The sequence below is a fragment of the Galeopterus variegatus genome, unplaced genomic scaffold, assembly GCF_000696425.1.
Source record: "Galeopterus variegatus unplaced genomic scaffold, G_variegatus-3.0.2 Scaffold118, whole genome shotgun sequence".
Classification (NCBI taxonomy): Eukaryota; Metazoa; Chordata; class Mammalia; order Dermoptera; family Cynocephalidae; genus Galeopterus; species Galeopterus variegatus.
The window spans coordinates 1021647-1043519 of NW_007726229.1; the positions used below are offsets into that span (position 1 = coordinate 1021647).

The following is a 21873-nucleotide window of genomic DNA, read 5'->3' on the forward strand; positions in this document are numbered from 1 at the left end:
TGTCTAATACAAGATTCTAAAAACAAAGTGATAGCACGGAATTTATGTTTGAAATCAAATTTTCTCGGCCTGGCATTGATAAATTAAGCCAAAGGATTTGAAAACACTGATTGGTATCATCAAATGATAACACCTTCTTGCTAATTAAATGGATAACTTCTACAAAAACTCTTGATTAGCAATTACAAAGTCAAACTAGAAGATAGCTGAATTCTTAGAGATCATCTATTTAATAAAAGCAGACATACACAATAAAACCTGTTTTGGCATTGTAACAAAATATGAAAACAAATGAAATCTCTCATTATACAGTTTCCTATTATCTTATCTCTAGCACATTTTCACTTGATGTCTTCCTTACACCGCAGGCTATAATATAGTCTGGTGTGAAAAGCTCTTGAGTAAAAAATGAAATTCTAACCAGCTCTGCCACTTAATGGTGCGACTGGCACTTGTTTTTCTGAAAGTTCTACCTCACTGTAATATTTCAAGAATATTTCAAAAAATAATAAGATGTATAAGACAATCAAAAATGCCTCAAATAAGGGGGACAGGTTGTCTGTACTACTAATATCTTCCAAGTAAATGTGGCAGTGTGGGCAAAGGGAGACAATATCATCTCTTCAGTCTCAAACTGGCAAAAAAGCTACAGGTTGATGTACAATCTCACACAGCTGAAAATAATACATCCATTACTTCTATCTTTGACATAGTGTATGCTGATAGTGGGCAGGATACAACTACCTGCTTTATTAATTTTGAGATGACTGAAAGAAGTACTACTACTAACCAAGAAATTCGTAAGGGCCTAGCATGAACGTTTTCCCCCTAATTATGCAGGGACAAGAAAGACGTCAAGGAGAACCTTAACAGTAACTGGGGAGTAAGTATTTTTTTCCTAGCTACTTTTTTATCTTTTTAAAAACTGTAGTCAACAGAGGCCTCAGGGTACACAGACTGCCATTGATTCATCCTTAACAAGTTCCCTCTGGTAATAGTTTTCTAAGAAGGAGCACGTAGCTTTGATTTTACGGGAAGGAGCCTCCCAGGTCTGGTGACCCGGAGGAAGGAGGATGCCGGACCCCAACCGGAACTGAGAAAGCCCTGAAAGGGGCGGGAAGTGGACTTTCTTCTCAGAAAAGCCGGGAGCCTCTGAGGCCCGAGCCCACGACGCCACACCCACCCCGCACGCAACCCTCGCCTCTCAGGGCCGGCTCTGCTCGGCCCCGCGGCCTCGCGCGCGCTCCCTGGGCGACCGAGGGGGAGAAGCAGAAAGCCGGAGCCCGGGCCCTGCTAGCCACCCTTCGCATTGTCCTCTCACCCGCCGGTCCCCCAGGAGGAGCAGGACGCTTCTTCTCCCTGAGGAGTAGCCACCGGTTCCAATCCCTCCATGGCCGCCTGAGACGCCGCCGCCGCCGGCTACCAGGAGGCAGGGAAGGGGGCGGGACGGTGGGGGTTAAGGGGCGGGCGGTGGCGTCAGCAGAGGGGGCGGGTCTGGAGAAGGGCGGCGTTGGTCAGCGCCTTCCCGTCAACCCCAGGGGCGTCCTGGTTTCCGGTTTGGGTGGGGCCGCAGGGCCGGCTGTGTTGCAGGTGGCTGAAGGGGGCGGTGCTCTTGAGACTGCTACCGGGTAGATGTAACTAGAACCAGAGCACTGAAGCTACTCATCGATTCTGGCTCCACAGCCAAGCATACAGGACTCTAGTGACCTGCGAAATGACGGGATCGCGTTGGAAATCCTACTTAAGAGTCTCAAAGCGGGCCGGCCCGTGGCTCACTCGGGAGAGTGTGGTGCTGATAACACCAAGGCCCCGGGTTCGGATCCCATATAGGGATGGCCGGTTCGCTCACTGGCTGAGCGTGGTGCTGACAACACCAAGTCAAGGGTTAAGATCCCCTTACCGGTCATCTTTAAAAAAAAAAAAAAAAAAAGAGTCTCAAAGCAAGAAAAGGAAACACATTTTAAATAAAAAACTGAAGGCTGGTGTAGTAGATTGAATGTCCCCCTCCAAACTCATTGAAGCTTGAATTGTGTCCCCCAAGTTTTAGGTATTAGAAACTTAGCCCCTCCTGTGACTGTTAAGAGGGTGGGAAATCCTATTATGGTTGATGATTGAAAGGTGGAGTCTTTTTTTTTTTTTTTTTTCTAGGGATCCGAACCCGGGGCCTTGGTGTTATCAGCACCGCACTCTACCGAGTGAGCCACGGGCCGGCCCAAAAGGTGGAGTCTTGAAGAGGTGATTGGATTGTAGGACCTTGCAGTGGTGAATGGATTAATAATGGTGGTCAGGGCTGTGGTTCTGAGGGCCTTAAAAAGGGAGCGAATGAGGAGGTTACTTTCTGCTTTGCCATTTCACAATGTGATACCTTGTGTCACTGAAGTCACCTCCAAGACCCTCACCAGATGTGTTCCCTGGACTTTGGACATCCCAGCCCCAGAAACTAAGCAATAAATTTCATTTTCTTATAAATCACCCAGTTCCTTTGTTTTGTTACAGGCAATAGAAATGGTCTAATACAGAAAATTGGTACCAGAGAAATGGGGTGTTGCTTATAACAAGTATTTGAAAATGTGGAAGTAGCTTTGGAACTGGATGTTGAGGAGAGGCTGAAGGAATTTGGAGGAACAGGCTGGAAAAAGCCTAGATGCTGGTGAAAACTTAGAAGATAAGAAAACCAGGGAGAGTTTGGAATGTTTTAGAGATTGGTTAAATGATGGTGATGAGAATGCTTATGGAAATACAGACTATAAAGACTACTCTAGGGAGGTCTCAGATGTAAATGAGAAGGGACTTATTGGAATCTGGGGTAAAGATCAACTTTGCTATGAACTGGCAAGGAACTTGGCTGCATTGTGTCCATACCCTAGAACTTTGTGGAAATTGGAACTTAAGAGTTATGAACCAGATTATTTGGCAGAAGAAATTTCTAAACAGCAAAGCATTCAGGAAGCTGTATGGCTACTTGTAACAGCTGAGTTATGGTGACAAAGGCATGACGTAAAGCCAGAATTTAAAAGGAAGCCAGGTGTAAAGATTTGGAAAATTTGTAGCCTGGCCATGTGGTAGAGAAACAGAGAGCATTTTCATGAGAAAAATTCAATGGCGCTGAGAAGATTAGTACAAAAGAAAGGGATTATCAAGAGAAGGGGAAAAGACCCAGAAGGCATTGCAGAATCCTCTGGGGTCAACTCTTCCATTTCAGGCCCAGAGGCCTGGGCAGACAGAATGGTCTTGGGGAACAGGCCTGAGGCACCCTCCACCAGCTTGCTGCCCAGGGCCACCCTGGGAAGCTGCTTCCAGCACCAGCACCCCAACTGCTTTGGCTGCTCCAGCTGTGGCTAAATTGGTCCCAGGTGTGGCTGGACCCACAGCTTTGGAAAATGTAAGCTAGAAGCCTTGGCGGTGTCCGTGTGGTGTTAAGTTTGCAGGCTCACAGAATGCCAGAGCTATGGAGGCTTGGGAGCCGCCACACTGATTTTTTTTTTTTTTTTTTTAAAGATGACCAGTAAGGGGATCTTAACCCTTGACTTGGTGTTATCAGCACCACGCTCAGCCAGTGAGCCAACCGGCCATCCCTATATAAGATTTAAACCCGCAGCCTTGGTGTTATCAGCACCACACTCTCCCGAGCGAGCCACGGGCTGGCCCCTCCACACTGATTTTGAAGGATGTGTGGAAAAGCCGGGGATCCCAGGAAGAGATCTGTTGCAGGGGCAGAGTTACTGTGTACAGCCTTCCCTAGAGCAATGCCAAGTGGAAATGTGAGGTCAGAGTTGCAGCAGCCAAACTCCATTAGCATCATACCTAATGGAGCCATGAGAGCGGGACCTCCTTGGAGACCCCAGACTTGTGGAGCTACCAGAGTGGAATGCCAGCCTGGGAGAGCTGAAGTGTGGCCTGTGACCAGGAAAGCCCACAGGAGCAGAGCTGCCCAAGGACTTGGACGTCGAACATGGAGTCAAGGTACATGATTCGCCAGCTTTGAGATTTAATGCCTGCCCTGCTGGGTTTCGAACTTGTTTGGGACCTGTTATCCCTTTCTTTTGGCCTATTTCTTCCTTTTTGAATGAGGACACATACTCTGTCCTACCATTGTATCTCGGAAGTACATAACTTGTTTTGATTTCACAGATGGGTCTTTGAACTTTGGACTTTTGAGTTGAAACAAGTTAAGACTTTGAGGATGAAATGAATGTATTTGCATGTGAAAAGGACATGAGTTTTGGGGGGCCAGGATCAGAATGTAGTAGAATGAATGTCCCCCCAAACTCATTGAAGCTTGAATTGCATCCCCCAAGATTTATGTATTAGAAACTTAGCCCCTACGGAAACTGTTAAGAGGGTGAGAAATCCTATTATGGTAATTGAAAGGTGGAGCCTTGAAGAGGTGATTGGATTGTAGGACCTTGCAGTAGTAAATGGATTAATAATGGTGGTCAGGGCTGTGGTTCTGAGGGCTTTAAAAAGGGAGTGAATGAGGAGGTTACTGCTTGCTTTGCCATTTCACAATGTGGTATCCTGTGTCACTGAAGTCATCCCCAAGCCCTCACCAGATGTGTTCCCTGGACTTTGGTCATCCCAGCCTCAGAAACTGTAAGCAATAAGTTTCATTTTTTTATAAATCTCCCAGTTCTTTGTGTTTTGTTACAAGCCACAGAAGCCAACTAATACAGCTGGTACCAGCTCCAGATTTCCAGTCTGGGATTCCATTTAAAGATGTTATACATTTAACAAATAATTTGGGGCATTTACTACCTGTGAAGCACTGTCATGGATTTAATAGAATCATGTGATTTTTAGAGCTATAGAGGGTATTAGGTCAACCAGTTTGCTCCCTTCATTTTATGAGTAAGAGAAAGGAGCTTCCAGTCACTGTAAGTAATTTGGTTGAGGTCATAGAGCTAATCACTGTCAGATTACCAGAACACATGTTTAATCTCATCTAATTCTCTTTCCATTGACTCCTGTGTCACCCTTTTTAGAAAAACAACATTTAGTTGGACACTATAACATTAGAATTTTTCCTTCATTCTAAATATGAGTGTGTATTTGAAGAAACATCAACAGGAATTTAAAAATTAGCATATACTTTGAATTTGGGCATTATATAATTTTCTGTAATGTATGATTTTTTTAGTTAATTAGAATTGCTTCCTCTCATGTAGAGATGAGAGTTCAGGCAAAACTACATTATACTTTGTTCCCCTTTGTACAGTTTCAAAATTGTACACCTCCAACACCTGGAAACTTCATGTCACTCACCTATGGCATCATCTAGGTTTCTCAATCCTGTTGTGGACTGTTTCTACATGACCATTAAAATGAACCTGGTCTACATCCTATTCTTTCAAGGTTCTGCTCTACCACTAAGTTTATCCCATGTCTTTTCTCTTTATTTTAAAGTTAATAAATATAAATATCTTTGGATAGCCCACCCCTCAGATACTGTCAATTTCTCTGTTTCTCTCCCTTTAATTTCTCTTCCCCATTTCTTTACTTCTTAAATATTTGTTGAATGCCTATTAAATATTAGGACCTAATGATTAGACAATGATCAAGCAATACAGATACAATATAATTCCTGATTTTTGTCAATTTCATAATGGGAAGCCAAAACTAGAAAGTAAATGAAAAAATAATTTCAGAAAGTGGTATGATGAAAATAAGAGGATAAGAAGATAGGAAGAGACTTGGGGAGGAAAGGAGAGAGACAATTTTAGATAGAGTAGGTGTATTAGTCCGTTTCTGTTGCTTATAACAAAATACCTGGAACTGGGTATAAAGAAAACAAGATTTATTTGCTTACAGTTTCAGAGGCTAGGAAATCCACATCTGGTGAGGGTCTTAGTGGTGGCAACAGTGACCCTGGGGCCTCATATTGCAAGATGGTGGAAGCAGAGAGAGAACAGAGGGGGGCAGAGAGAGAGGAGAGAGGAGCGAGAGACTCTTCTTTTAAAACCCTCAGAACCACGCCCGTGATGACCATTTTTAAACCATTCACTATGGCATGGTCCTACAACCTCATCACCTTTTCAAAGCTCCACCTTTTAATTACCATAATAGGATTTCCCACCCTCTACAGTTACAGTGGGGATTAAGTTTTGGGGGACATTCAACCCAAGGCAGTAGGCAAGGATGCTTCTTTGAGGAAGTAACATATGAACTAAAACCTAGATGATGAGAACTATGTGAAGATCTAGCATAGAGGGTTCTAGACGGAGAAACAAGTGTAACCTTCTTTTATTTTCTTTTTAGCATTTATCACCTCCTAGTACATATATGTTTATTTGTGTATTGCTTTTTTCCCTTTAAGAGAGGCTGGGCTTTTTCTGGAGAAAGAAATTCAAAGTGTAGGGGGGATTCTCCCTTGCTGGCTTTGAAAATGTGAGAGAGATTCTCCCTTGCTGGCTTTGAAAAGGGTAGGGGGGCCGTATAGCAAGGAACAGGAAAGGCCTCTAGGAGCCAAGAGTGGCCTCCAGCAAACAGCCAGCAAGGGGAAGGGGACCTTGGCATACAGCTATGGGGAACTAAATTTGTCAGTAACCTGCATGAGCTTGGAAGAAGACTTCAAAGCTCCAGATCAGAACACAGCTGATACCATAACTTCAGCCTTGTGAGACCCTGAGCAGAGAACTCAGCTATGCTGTGCCTCAAATTCTGACTTGCAGAACTGTGAGCTAATAATTTGTGTTGTTTTAAGCCACTAGGTTTATAGCAATGTGTTATGCAGCAATAGAAAACGAATACACTGTATTTTATCTAAGACTCATGTCAAAAGATAAAATTACGACAAATTTAGTTTAAAGATCTAATTACCTTTTATTTGTGATTCTAGAATCAGGCAGCACCTCATTCTATAAAAAGGAATGAGTATTTTGATGAGCTGAGAAGAGGAGCTTGACTTAATAGGCAGAAAAGTGGTGAAGAAAGCAGAAACTGAACAAAATTTCAAAGTTACTTTGGTCATTACAAAGATACTTTCCTTGTAAAGGTTAAAGTAGAGGGGACTTCCTTATTATGCTGACTCAGGTTGACTGGAATCTCTTGTTTTTTAGGAAAACTGGTCCACTTTTAGGATGACATGACACTTAGCACAAGTGACTCCATTCTGGTTTGGTCTGGTCTGCTGAGGTCTAGTGCGGGAGATTAGTCCCAAACAATAGCCTCCCATAAATTTCAACACCCACATTTTTTCACACTTTAACATACCTGAAAATGAAATTATTTTTTTTCCTTTTTTTTCAATACGGAAAATAATGGTGCATCTTAAAATTGAGAGCATCTTAGATTTGATGAAAAATAGTATGAATTATTTCAAACATTCAATATGGCAGGAACCCAGATTAAACAGATTTTAATGTTTTGTCACATTTGCATAATGAGAAAGAAAATTAGATTATCACAACTTTTTGACAGTGAAGGTTTATGCCGTAAGAAAGTGGAATAATGTATTTAGGATACTCAAGGGAAAAAAGTTTAAGTCAAGGATTTTTTATCCAGCAAACCAATTCTCATGTACAAAGGATATAAACTGTTACCAAAACTTGATATGATATCGACATTTGATAAAGCTCCTGAATAATTATTAGAGAATGAGTGTCTACCAACCAAAATGACTAGAGAAACATCAACCTGAGGATTGGCTCAAGTTTTTCACAGCATCACAATTTGTCGTGTCTATTAGCTTTTGTGTTTCTTCTCATTTTTTCTTGATATATAATTCTTCTGAGTTCTGACACCCAATTTCTGAATTTTTCTCATTTTGAATTATGTTGTTCTTTCATATCTTGTATTATTTTCATAATGTCATTTAGCTAGCTTTAAAATAGTAACTTACAGTTGTGATTATTATTATTATTTTTTTTTTTAAAAAAGATGACCGGTAAGGGGATCTCAACCCTTGACTTGGTGTTGTCAGCACCACGCTCAGCTAGTGAGCAAACCGGCCATCCCTATATAGGATCCGAACCTGTGGCCTTGGTGTTATGAGCACCGCACTCTACTGAGTGAGCCATGGGCCGGCCTCAGTTGTGATTATTTTGATCATAGCTTCCAGGCATCCTTTCATTGTCTGTGATGATGATGTTATGCTCTTTATTCTGTTTTCTCTCATAATAACTTTGTATGAGATTTGAACTTGATTTTTTTTGTTCCTCATTTTTATGTCAAATTAGAGTTCCTTAACTTCTAGTATGAGGCAGGCTTCTTAATTCAATAATCCAAAATCCATCAGAAACAGAATTGTATTCCAAGAAAGTCAGGGTTTTTTTTTCTTTTTTTTTTTTTTAAAAGATGACCGGTAAGGGGATCTTTACCCTTGACTTGGTGTCGTCAGCACCACGCTCAGCCAGTGAGCGAACCGGCCATCCCTATATGGGATCTGAACCCGGGGCCTTGGTGTTATCAGCACCGCACTCTCCCGAGTGAGCCACGGGCCGGCCCGAAAGTCAGGTTTACCGGCTCATTGCAAGGAGGGAGTCCACGTTCCTGAGGAAACATGGGATGCCTCACCAAACAAAAGTTAGATTTATTGTAGGAATTTGGGGAAGTGTGGTGGTGCTTAGGAGAAATGAAAATGAAGCAGCCTTTTGACAGTCTCAAAAGAAAGTCTGTATGTGAAGAGGTCTACATTAGGTCTGAATTGCAACATGGACCCAGGGTACTGTTGTCTTGGAAACTATAGTTTTTCACCTTGGTTGGAAGTAGAGGCTGTTTCTCTGTATTAAGGTGACTTAGATCTTCTAGCCAAACGAGGGATATTTCAGTTTTAATGACAGGATTTCAAACAGCAAAGTTTTTTGACGATCTATTATTATAGAAAAGAGTTCTCTGTGAGTAAAAAATCAGTTGTTACTCTAAGTGTGTGTGTGTACATGGTTTATAACACTCTTAGAGCATCTTCCTGATAGAAATATTGTTTTCTGTTAACTTTACAGCTGGCTTTATCTGTGTCTGTTTATGGCGAAGCAGATGTTTACTTTCTTAGTCCAAGCTCATTTTTACTTTCTCAGGAGTTTTAGGAAAATGTTTCTAACTTCAGAAAACTCCCTTTTCTGGCACTTTTGTGTAGTGTTCAAAAATATAGTAGCTTGATTTTTTGTGATTTCCTTGCTCTCTTCCCTTCCCCACTTTGGTCTGGACTGTCTCTTTCCTTTATTTCTGTTGTCCCTATGCTGTATGTATGTGTATATGTACAAGGGTGCTTCGAAAGTTTATGGAAAGATTTGTATTATCTTTTAATTCTGTTTTTCCCCAAACTTTTTGAAGTACCCTCACACATATATATGAATGCATAGTTACACTCTAAAGGCAAAGCACAATAATTTTATTTTAAAACATTCGTTTTGGAATAATTTTAGATTTACAGAAAATTTTCAAAGATAGTACAGAGAATTTCTGTTTGTCCTTCACCCAGCTTCCCCTAATGGTAATATCTGATATAACCATGATACAATTATCAGAACTAAGAAATTAACATTGGTACAAAACTATTAACTAACTATGCACTTTACTCAGAAATCACCAATTTTTCCACTAATGTGTTTTTTTCCTGTTGCAGGATCCCATCCGGGATACCAAAGTGCATTTAGAATTGTTCTGTATTGATTATTATGCAGGTGTTTCTTGTAATGTATATTTTCCTGAATATTTATTTGCAAATTGGTTTTCTGTAAATCAAATGATTTGTATCATAAATTATAAAGATAACCAACATCTTTATTGTGTTTTATAATTATAAAGCATATTTAAATGTATATGTTCACTTTGTACTCCTAAATTATTGAGTATTAGCACAGAAAGGATGCTTAATAGTCATCTAAATATACAACCCCTTTGTTTAACAGAGAATAACCCAAGGAGATTAAATGGCTTGAATAAATTTCTATCACTGTAGGTGCAAAGCCAGGACTAGAACCCAGTTTTCTTTCTAGTCTAGTGTTTTTCTAGTATATTATGCCTAGATTCCAACAATTAGAATACCTGTTTCATGACTATCAACAGGAAATACTGTTCCAACAAGAACAGGAAATACTGAGTCCTGAGGTTAGGCCTCCATGAACACAGTTGGAAAGCAGATGACCTCTTGAGTTTTGAGGCTGGCTTCTTTTCCCAAAGGTGTTGCAGTAACACTTGAACTTGTTGGAAGTTAATTATTTAGAAAAACCCAGAGGGAATTTCTTTGTAAAGGAAATAGTCCTATTAAAAATGTCAATAATTATTCACTTAAATAGTCTATGAATTAGAATATGTGTGCCATAGACAATGTTTATATCACCCCAACTTTATATGTTGGAACCTAATTCCCAATGTGATGGTATTTGGAGGTGGTGTCTTTGGTAGGTGTGAGCTCAGAGAGCTACTGTCTTATGGGCCATATGAGGACACAGAGAGAAGACAGCTCTATAGGAACCAGAAAGTGAGCCCTCACCAGACCCCAAATCTGTTGGCTCCTTGATCTTGGACTTTCCAGCCTTCAGAACTGTGAGAAATAAATTTTTGTTATTTACAAGCCACCCAATTTATGGTGGTTTGTTACAGCAGTCCAAATGAACTAAGACAATGTACATATCACATTTTCTTAAAGTATTTTTGAAAAATTGCCTCCAGAACAATAAAAAGACAAATCATCATAGACTAACAATTGAAATATAATTTTTCCAAGGCACTATATTGTTTGATTTAACTCCTTAAGCAACAGTGTCTGGAGACAAAAGGCGATTAAAGTAAATTATGCTCCTAAGTTTAACCTTCTGCAAATATGGATAGAAAACAGATGAAAAACCTGAAAATCCTTGAGTGGGACTTCAAGTCCTTGTGACTTTCTAGGCAATAGGCGGTAAATGCATCAGGATCTGCCCTAATTGGGGAGAAGAGGCACCTCAGCCCCTTGGTGAGGACTCACCAAGGCACCTCAGCCTCTGGAATAGGACTCTGAGTATGAGAGAGAATACTCAGAGTCCTATTCCAGAGAAGCAAATTCCAAACACAGTGACTGTGCATCGTTAGACTCACTTGTCTTCTAAACTCATGCTAGCTCATTTTACATCTTTTTTCTTTACTGAAACAATGTTCAGATTATCTCCCTTCTCATTGTTGGATTGCCTTCTCATTATTGTTTGGTTTTGCAGCCGATCTCTTGCCCAGTAGACATCAAACTTCAGTAGGCATCAGGATCACCTGGCCTGCTTGTTAAAGCACAGTTTGCTGGGCCCCACACTAGCATTTTGGCTTCAGTATGCCTGGGTGAGGGCTGAGAATCTGCATGTCTAGCAAGTTGCTCTGGTGATGTGTGTACTGCTCGATGTAGGACCATAATTTCCACTGCTCTAACCTGCTTCCTCTAACTCACACTATATTACCTGTAACCTTTTCAGTAGGGCTTTCTTTATTGAATTCTGGGCTTCGCTGATCTTTGGAGTGGTCTTTGGTTCCTGCTGTTTGATATATTTGCTGTCCTGTTACTCCTAACTCTGATCTATGATTTTATACTCCGGATCCTTTCTTAAGACATGCCTGAATAGTGGCACCTGAGACCCTTCTTTATCTCTATTTTTTCTCCTGACAAACTTCCATTTTTGCTTGTACTGGTCTAACATATCTGTTGTAACTTAGGTAGGACTCGGCATCAAAAATGTGCAAAAAACAGAGTGCTTGTGTGTGCAAGGGAGGGAGTAATTAGTATTGACCAAGAGGAGGGAAAGCTACATAGAAGAGGTAAGATTTTTGCCTCCTTAGGAGTTCTACACTTACTGCTCTCATGTTAGGATGCTTGTCTGCCATACCTGTGTATACTCCTTCACAGCATGGGAACTGCTGCTCAAATATCATCTTTCTAGAAAGTCTTTCTCTGCCCACCCCTCACCATATTCACTCCCTGGCTTCTTGCTTTATTTTTTAAATCACGTGCAACTAATTCAAAGTATATAATTTTAATTTGTATATCTATTTTTTATTTGAACTCCTCTAGGCTAATGTAGCTAGACTGTAGTGAGTAAGTGGACGAGTGTTCAGGAGAAAGCTAGAGAGGAGGCATGAGCCAGGTTACTCAGGAATGTGTAAATACAACACATATTTTAGGCTTAAGATCAGGGATGACTTCCTTTCCTTCTGAAGCCTGTTCTGTCTGTGTCTCCCTGTCTCTCTGTCTCTCTACACACATACACACACACATTTAAATCTATGTATCATTATCTTTGTTAAAGCCTTTACTTTCATGGATAAAAATAAGAAAAATTTTGTAGGTACAAATGAGTTATTTAGGAATGATCACATTTGAGAATAAAGACAAACTAGTCAGCTACTAGTGATTTAAGTTGAAGACAAGTTGATGTGACAAGCTGGTGGGAACATACAACTGACATTTCTCTCCTTCCTTGCCCCATCATCATGAATCCACATTGACATCTTCATAATCTTTCTCTAAGGCATCCGTGTTTCAGAAAACTCCCCATCCTTCACTAGCTCACCTGTATACACAGTGAACAAAGGCACTTTTGGCATTATAAACTTGTGGTCTAGGCAAGCCCAGGCCTCAGCCATGACTGCAGTATTGCTCAAAAAGTACACAACTGCCTTTACTTTGGCAGTCTCTACTGGAACTGCAGTGGGAAGCTGGTAATTGATGCCAACCTCGAAGTCAAAGGGACACTAATCTATAAACTGGTCTTGATGGTGGCAGTGCCTTCATATTTGTGGAAACTGTATTACCATGATAAAATAGGCAGTGAGCTATACATTTATTACTGCAAGGGTCACATCTCATCATCTGGTTGGTTAGCTCAGAGCAAGCATTAGTAATCTCTGCCTCAGAAAATGTTTGTGGTATGTTTTTCAAGCAGAGACAATTGGGGTATACTTATATATGGACAGAGGGAGGTAAATATGGAGATAGAGAACAAGTTTATGTGAAATTTTGACAAATTAACATTTAAGGCACCATAAAATCTGAGAGAAGCAGTGATGGAAGATATAATCTGGATGATAATGTAGTTAAGGTTATAAGGTTATTGTATATTGGGGATTCAATAGCAAGATTTTTATACAAATATTAAAGATAGCCCCATTATCTAATATAAATACAAAATCAGAGTGACCTAGGATAAATGGAGTTGAAGACCTTGGCTACTGCTAAAAAAAGCTAAGAAAATGGGTGAATGGAGAACTCTGTTCCTATAAACAACAGATAGAGATTCTATCAGCAGGAAGACAAAGTAACAACTGGTTTTACCACCAACCAGCAGAAATTCAAGAAAGCCTGAAGACCTGTACTTAAGTCAGCTGGCTTCTGAATCCTATCCAATGCTAGGTCAATGATTTCTTTTTCAGTGGAGTAGTGCTTAGAGGCATCGCTATTTGCAGCAACTTCTTTGCCAGTAACAGCATCCTAGGGCAAAATTCATCACTGACTGTTGGTTCCAGGTCTACAAACATTCCTGTGGAGCCATGCTTGACCACACTGGTCTCATTGAAGAAAGTGTTTAAAGATTCATCTTCTCTCAGAATGCTCTTATCACTTGGCTTTGGATTTGAGCCTGGATTTTATATTGTAGGCAGTAGAGCTCCCAGCAGGTATTTCCAGTCTGGGCAATAGCCTCACCAGTGTGGTTAGGGATGCTTTAATGTATGGTGGCAGGGATAGGAAACAAAGATGTGGGAGGTTATCATCTCCACCAGGCTAGGAATCAAGCTATCTATTTTTATGAAACAGCAAAATGATAGTTTTAGTATGCCAAGAGTTAAACACTACTCGAAAGAGTTTTTTTTTTTTAAAAGATGACCGGTAAGGGGATCTTAACCCTTGACTTTGGTGTTGTCAGCACCACGCTCAGCCAGTGAGCGAACCGGCCATCCCTATATGGGATCCGAACCCGGGGCCTTGGTGTTATCAGCACCGTACTCTCCCGAGTGAGCCACCGGGCCGGCCCTCGAAAGAGTTTTCCAACACATTCTTTATTATTAACAAAAGATTATATTAAGTAATAATAGTCACAACACTAATAATAAAATTACCTGCATGAATTGTTAGCCCTCTGCTGGTAAGATTCCAAGTTATGGGCAAATTCAAGATAGGTACAAAATAGATTTTCACAAGTTTTGTTGCTAGATCTGGTGATTTCTTCAAAGGGGGAAATTCACCTATCACTTTTATGACATGCACTGGACAGAAATGGTGGACAGTAATGAAATCTAATCACAACTTCTCTTTAGTCATTCAAATTGCTGAAAGGCTGTTTGACAGACGTCATACCCCTTCTTTCTTGTTAAGAGATCTCCCTTATTTCTTGCTAAAATAACCCCAATTTTGTTCAGAGATAGGGCTGCCATTGAGCTTCATGAGAGGCTAGCTTTTACCCTAACTCTCAGTACTGAGTTATAATAATTCTAAAATAATCGTGATTGCATTGTCCTTGCAGTGAGTTGTTGTCAACATTGGCATGTGAAGCAATTCTGAATAATAAGTGAGGGATAGTTGCTGTAGTTTAAATGTTTGTCCCCTTCAAAACTCATGTTGAAATTTAATCTCCAGAGCGACAGTATTAAGAGGTGGGGCCTTTAAGAGGTGATTGAGTCATGAGGACCCTGCCCTCATGGATGGATTAATGAATTAATGGGTTAATAGATTAATGTATTATCACCAGAGTGGGTTAGTTATTGCAAGAGTGGATCTATTATAAAACCCAATTTTGCTCTCAGACAGCCCTTCTAGCCCTGTGATGCCTTCCACCATGTTATGATACAGCATGAGGCCCTCACCAGATGCTGACCAGATGTGGTTGCTTGATCCTGGACTTCCTATCCTCCAAAACTGTAAGAAATAAGCCTCTTTTCTTTTTAAATTACTCAGTCTTAAATGTGCTGTTATAGCAACAGAAAGTAAACTAAGACAATAGTCTTATGGATGGGTTACTAAAGAATAGTCTCCCTACTGATAAGAACAGAAACATCAAGGAAATATCCCCTCTTGTGTCTTTGGAATTGTTCTGTGAGGAGGTGACATTTGCAGCTGTTAAAGTTTTCTCCTAACCATAGTGGAGAAGCCTGATATAAAAAAAAAACAATGTAGTGAATATGCCAGAGTTCTAAATTCATTGGAGTTCTGAATCAACTAACCTCTGGATTGGTGGTTAATAAACCACCAGTAGTAAAGGTAATAGTAAAAGTCTGTTTAAGCCATTTTTAGTTGTGTTTTCCACTACTTTTAACTGATAAAGGTAATATGTCTCCTCATTATCTTATAGAAACATTGGGATAGCAAACTTGTATCATTTCTGTATATAGAGATCACAATGAATTTTGCAGAGCTTTACATATTACATTTTTCTTAGTATGTATATATAAAAATATTTATAAAGTTATAAATATATATTAAATATATATAACACACAGACATATTTCCTTGGACTAGAGAGTAGGTTTTGCTGTGTCATTCTTTAGGAACAGTGATGATATTATATTAACTTCATCTTTTCCCAGGAGAAGGAAAAATGTTACATTGGTAAAATCCCAAAGACTTTTAGCCTGAAGCCAGGATCAATTGTTCAAAGTTCCCTTGAACACCAAGGAAGAAAATTCAGATTTTATTTTAAGTGCAATATGGAGTCATTAAGGACTTTAAGCAGGGGAGTGACATTTTGATTATATTTTAAAGAGAGCATTCTGGCTGCCTTGTGGAGAATGGATTATAGGAGAACAAGAGAAAATCAGTAAGAAACTGTAGCTCTAATCTGGTTGAAAGAGGTGATGATAGATTGGACTAGGTAAGTGACAATGGAGATAGAAGTGACAGATTTTGAAAATATTTTTCAGATTGAATCAACTGGATTTGTTGATGGACTGGATATAATATACCAAAGAAAGATAAATAAAGGATGAATCCCAGGTTTTGACTTGCACAAACTAGGCAGATATTGGTACCTTCACTGAGATGGGAAGAATAGGTGAGGAAGTGATTTAGGGGAGAAATTATTTATTATAACATTATAAAGACGTACTGAGTTTAAGATACCTAATGAATATGCATATCAAGAAATCAAGCAGGAATTTGGATCTATGAATCCTTAGCACGTGAGAGACATCTGAGCTAAATATATAAGTTTAACTATACATATGCATATGTGTACACACACACACACACACACACACACACACACGCGCGTAAGCCAAGAATCCCTAAATCTGAGCCCATATCAATGTTAGGTAGAAGAGGAGGAACAAAAAATGAGACTGAGAAAGAACTGCTAGTGAGGTAGGAGGAAAATCATAAGGATGATTTCACAGAGCTAAGAAGTGTGTCTCAAGTAGGAAGTACATTGGTGTAGAATTTCATTGCTGTCCAGTTCTACTCAAGTATTGATGCTTTCTCTTCTATACCACCACTATGCCTCACGGTGTTAAGAATTACCCCTTCTCTTCCTTTTCAGGGAAATTAAAAATGTACTAGACTGATGAAAAGGGGAATTTCCACACAGGGTTATCATTCGTATGGAGGCTAACACTGTTTTAACACATGACCATTTCCGTGAATGTCAATTGATGATGTGCATATATCTGAAAATGCACAGCTCTCAGGATCACGCTGTCTCCTGTCACGGCCGCTCCAGACCCGTCGCCATCTTAGCATTCAATCCTGTGCATATATCTGAAAATGGAATGTTATCTCTTGACAGTGATAAGAAAAACAGCAATGGAGCTTCTCAGTGATGGCAATGTGATTTATTCACTTGGAGGGGGAAGGATGACCTTCAGACATCATTATGGACTAAATGTTTGTGTCCTCCCCAGATTCATATGAGGAAGCCCTAAACCCCAGTGTGATGGTATAAAGAAGTGGAGCCTGTGGGAGGTCTGTTTGTGTCCTCCCCAGATTCATATGAGGAAGCCCTAAACCCCAGTGTGATGGTATAAAGAGGTGGAGCCTGTGGGAGGTAATTAGGTTTAGGTGAGGTCATGAGTATGGGGTCTTCACAATGGGATTAGTGTCTTTATAAAGAGAGAACAGACACCTTCCTCTCTCTACCATGTGAAGATACAGAAAGAAGGAAGCCATCTGCAAGTCAGGAAAGGGGCTGTTATCAGAACCCAGCCACACTGAGACCCTAATCTGAGACATCCCAGCCCCAGATTCAGGAGAACTGTGATAAATAAATGTCTTTTAAGCCACCATCTAAAGTATTTTGTTGTAGTACCCTGAGCTGACTAAGACAGACATCACTTTAACTTCCATGTAGTTCCCTGGTGCTTGGTAATCTCCTGACCCATCTCCTTGTCATGTGATCTCTCCCAAGGCAGTCCCTCCCCTCTTCTCAATTCCCCCCACTCCAGTATTCACCCAGATATGTCCCAGTCCTCTTCCAGCTAAGCTCCTTACAGAGAGAATGGACAGTCACTTGCAGTAAGTCAAGAACAGAGAAATCTCCATTAGTTTTGATAGTAGGGTGATCTTTGGTGACCTTGGTGAGAGTTTCAGTTGAGTAATAAGGGCAGAGTACAAGCTGACAGGTGTTGAAGATTAAAAGGGAAGTAAAGAAGAGGAGTTATTAAGTGTGAACAACTCTTGAGAAGTTTTCTGCAAAGAGGAGTAAAAAAGTGGCTGGTGGGAGGTGAAGCTGAAATTGAGTATGTGATTGAAGAGGATTTTTTAAAGAATTGAGATAATGAAGTATTTTTATATGCCAGGGGAATGATTTAGTAGATAGAAGGAGATAGATGGTGTAGGAGAGAGAAGGGATATCTGAAGAAATTTTGTCCTTAAAAAGTGAGAGGGGATGGTTGCCAGAGCATATGTAGGGGGATTCACCTTTAAGAGGAGCAGGAATAAATCTTTCATTGCAAGATGAAAATACAGAGAAAAGGATGTAGTTTAGGACAGTTTAAGATTTAGTAGTGGGAAGTTGGGAGAGCTCTCCTCCCATGGATCTTTGTCAGTTTCTCCATTTTTATTTCTTTGGCCTCTATTTTCTATTGAATTTGAGAGTGCTATTCTGATGATGGTTGTATTTGGTCAAATATCTGGTCATGAAATTGTTATCTGCAGTGGATTGGGAAGACTTTGAGGAGTTAGTTCCAGGAACTACATCTGTAGGGGCAACCAGCTGTTGTAGAGGAGCTAGCTGTTAGTAAAGATAGGAAGTGCACCCTAGAAAGCAGAACACATCCAGCATGTTTAGTAATAGATAATGGGAAGTTCAGGAGAGCAACTAGTAATAGGAGAAGATATGGATCAGAGTACGGCAAGGTATATCCTATCAGGTGGATGGAGTATAGTAATTAGAAATCTACAAAAGCAGGCGGCATTAGAGATTTGGGTACATAGGCATATGATCTGCAGCAAGAATACCTGCCATCACTTAGCCTGTCATCCCCAGTTAAACTTGGTATAAGAGCAGGCTTCAGTCCTAAGGGTGATTGGGAGAAGGCATTAGAATGGCAAGAGTAAAAGGGGACCCATTCTAGTAAGTCTAGCTTTCTGGAGAGATGATTGAGATAGTAAATTTGGTACAGAAAATAAGATGTGAATTGTTTTATCAGGACTGATATATTAATTTGGGAAGTGGTCTTAGAAATAATGCAGGGATTTAGTTCCTGTCAGAGGGATCCATGTTTTCTGGGACCTGAAGTTTTACAATTTGGGGACCTCTCTACAATTGGGTATAAAAAATATTTTGTTAGAATAAGAAAAGAAATCACAATAAATTACAAAAACAAAAATACTACAAATGCCATAAAATCCATAAAAATAATGTAATAATTTTTATTATTAACTGCTTGACATACCTGTAAAGTCCTTTTTTCCCTTAAGTTATTTTGGCTACATACTACTTGATTATATTTTAGTATAACAATGTTTCATAATATCATTTTTATATATATTGATAGCTTTAAAAGGTTTCTTTCAGTTTCACAATTGTTTATTAGTAATGACATCCTAACATGTAATCTCATACATGTTAAAATATGAGATTTTAGATAGATGTAGTTGCTGTTTCATACTGCTATAGTTTTGTTCCCTATAAGACAGGAATTCTGATAAATTGGATGTTGTACCTTTCCAATCAAAAAGAAAAAAAATGTAGCAGAGTTTATAGTTGTATATGCTGCATTGTTGAGTATATATCTGAAAGGAGAGAACATCCATTTTGACTAAGATTTGAGGAGGACCAACTCTTTTTCTTACAATTTTACATGCTAAGTATATTAGTTTTCTATTAATGGGTAACAAATTACCTCACACTTAGTGACTTAAAACAACACACATTTCTTATCTCACAGCTTCTGTTGGTAAGGAATCTGGGCACAGAACTGGGTCCTCTGCTCAGGGTCTTACCAGGCGGTAATCAAGGTTCTGGCCAGACTGTAATTATCCGGAGGCTTGACTAAGGAAGAATCTACTTCCAGGCTTATTCAAGCTTTTGGCAGATTTCATTTCCTTGCACATGTGTGACTGTGGGCCCTAGCATCTTATTGGCTGTCCACTGGAAGCTACTCTCAGGTCCTAGAGACTGCCCACAATTCCCTGCCACATAGCTCTCTGCAAAGGCAGTTCACAACATGGCTGTTTGCTTCTTCCAGGGCAGCAGAATTTCTCACTCCAGTTTGCTCACCTGGAGTCTTTTATAATGTAACATAATCAAAGGACTGACATTCTATCACCTTTGCTTTATAAGGTAACCTAATCAAAGGGATGACATCTCATTAACTTTGTTTGCCACAGGTAAGGCATGTTTGGAAGCAAGTCACAGGTTCCAGTCATGCTCAGGGAAAGGGAGTTATACAAGAATGTGACTTATTGGGTTTCACCTTCAGGGGTACATGCTAAGGACTAGAAGAATTTTCCATAGACATTTTATAGCTTGTTTCTCCCTCACTACCATTTAGTTTTGGTGCCATATGTCCAGACACATTCATATCATGATATGGCCTCTGGCCCTACACTTTCCTGTCACTATGCCAGGTAAGTCAGTACAGTGGGTATTTTATCTAGTACTATGCCTAGAAGCTTACTGAAATGGTTAACAATTTTTAAACTATACATAAAAGGGACCAAGTACCACATAACATCCCTCTAGACTCAATCTAAAAATATCCCTAATTTAACGTCCCCTTGGCTGGATCCCAAGGATATCCATCCAAGGTCTTTCCAACACCACCTTATCTGAAAAAAGATTAAAAAGAAAAGAGTGGAAAGAGATAGTCTTAATCAATTGCAATTAAAAAATATTATTTTTGCAAATTTAAAAAAATGTGATCATGTGAAAACATTTTTTCCATGGCCTCAATAATGGACTGAATAAGTGAGGAGCTTTGAAGTTAAGTTTTATTAGCTTTATAGGAAATTCACTTCAAGTTGCCATTTATTTATTGTCTTATTTAACAATTATTCTCTGAATCTGAAGTGATGGCCAGAATTTTAAAAACTCATGAAAATTTCTTACCCAATGGACTAATTATAAAAACAGACAAATAGATTAATGAAGAAAAAGCAGGAACTATTAGTTCCCCCAAAAGTCAATAATTAGGTAGAATCCATCTTCTATATATATGAGATGAGGATTCCAACCACAAGAGTTTAAAATGCTTGGATTTAGATTGTGAAAAACAATGGAAATCTGTTCTTTTCCTTTAGGGCTACATTTACTGTGCAATTACTACGTTCCAAGAACTGCATTTAATCTTTATGCTTTGTATTTAAATTGTGTACTAATTAAATTTGTGGTACATATGGTCTCAAATTTGCTTTGAGAAGTTAATTGGTGATTGTGGCAGGTACTGCTGTATTCTGGAACAAAAGACATTATTACCCTTTTACACTCTCTCTCTCTCCTCCCCCCCTTCTCTCTCTCTCTCTCTCTCTCACACACACTCACACACACACACACACACACACAAAGAAAAAAGACCTACATTTTTTTCAGTAATCAGATCACTAAGTGTTAAGGGAAATTGAGCCCTGTCCCACAAGATGAATCATGCCCTTAAAGTGTCTGGGATAAGCCTCTTCTTCTTTAGTAATGATTGGTTTAGGGATGGTCATTTGTCCCAGTTCTGGCCTATTTATTTATTGGTGGCTGGCCAGTACAGGAATCAAGCCCTGGACCCTAGTGTTATCAGCACCACACTCTAACTGTGCTAACTACCCAGCCGCATTCCACCCTTCCTCCTCCCCCCACCGAGGCCAATTTAAGAGGAAGTGCTGAGGGTTCTGGGAAAGAGAGATCCACAACGAGAAAACACCCTGTCTTTCTGCATTTGAGACTTAGAATGGTGACAACCAACTTCTAATTATGAAAGAGAAGCCTGGTGGAAGCAGAGAAACTGACTCAAAGCTCTGAGTTAACCAATTCTGCATTCCTATCTCTGGACATCCTGTAACATGAGATAGAAAAATGTTACTTCTACTTTGACCTTTCTATTCCTTATAGCAGAAAACATTCTAGGAAAACAGTGATGCATAAAATAAAGTCATACAAATACACACACACATATAACATTTATTGTGTTTTTTTCTTATTACAAAAGCAATATATGTTCATTGTGGGAATTTGGAATTACGGGAATTCACAAGGAAGAACATTTTTAAAATTACTCAGAAATTATTAACACCTTTTGCATGTTTATCTGTTGCTCCTATGCATGCATTTTATGTTATGTAAGTTTTAAAGTCAGACCAATTGTTTTAACCTTGATTTTTAAACTTAATCATAAAATAATAAGCAAAATTAAATCAAACCATATTCTTTTATTTCTTTTCTTATTTTAGTCATATGGACACAATTTATAGTAATTAGAAAAGTCCAAGGCATTTACTCGACATTTGAAAACAGGTCACAGGTAAAATAGATGAAATTCTAAACATATTTTAACTGCTTAAAAATA

General features: G+C 39.5%; 1 protein-coding gene across 1 annotated transcript in view; it reads right to left on the bottom strand.

The window, feature by feature from the left end:
• Nucleotides 1-1448, bottom strand: part of UBA6 (ubiquitin-like modifier activating enzyme 6) — a 69436-nt gene extending 67988 nt beyond the window's left edge. Inside the window, exon 1 of the mRNA XM_008587349.1 lies at nt 1322-1448. Within this exon, the coding sequence (XP_008585571.1) occupies nt 1322-1392 (71 nt within the window). The 5' untranslated portion in view covers nt 1393-1448. The remainder of the gene's footprint in view (nt 1-1321) is intronic.
• Nucleotides 1449-21873: the final 20425 nt, after the last annotated feature.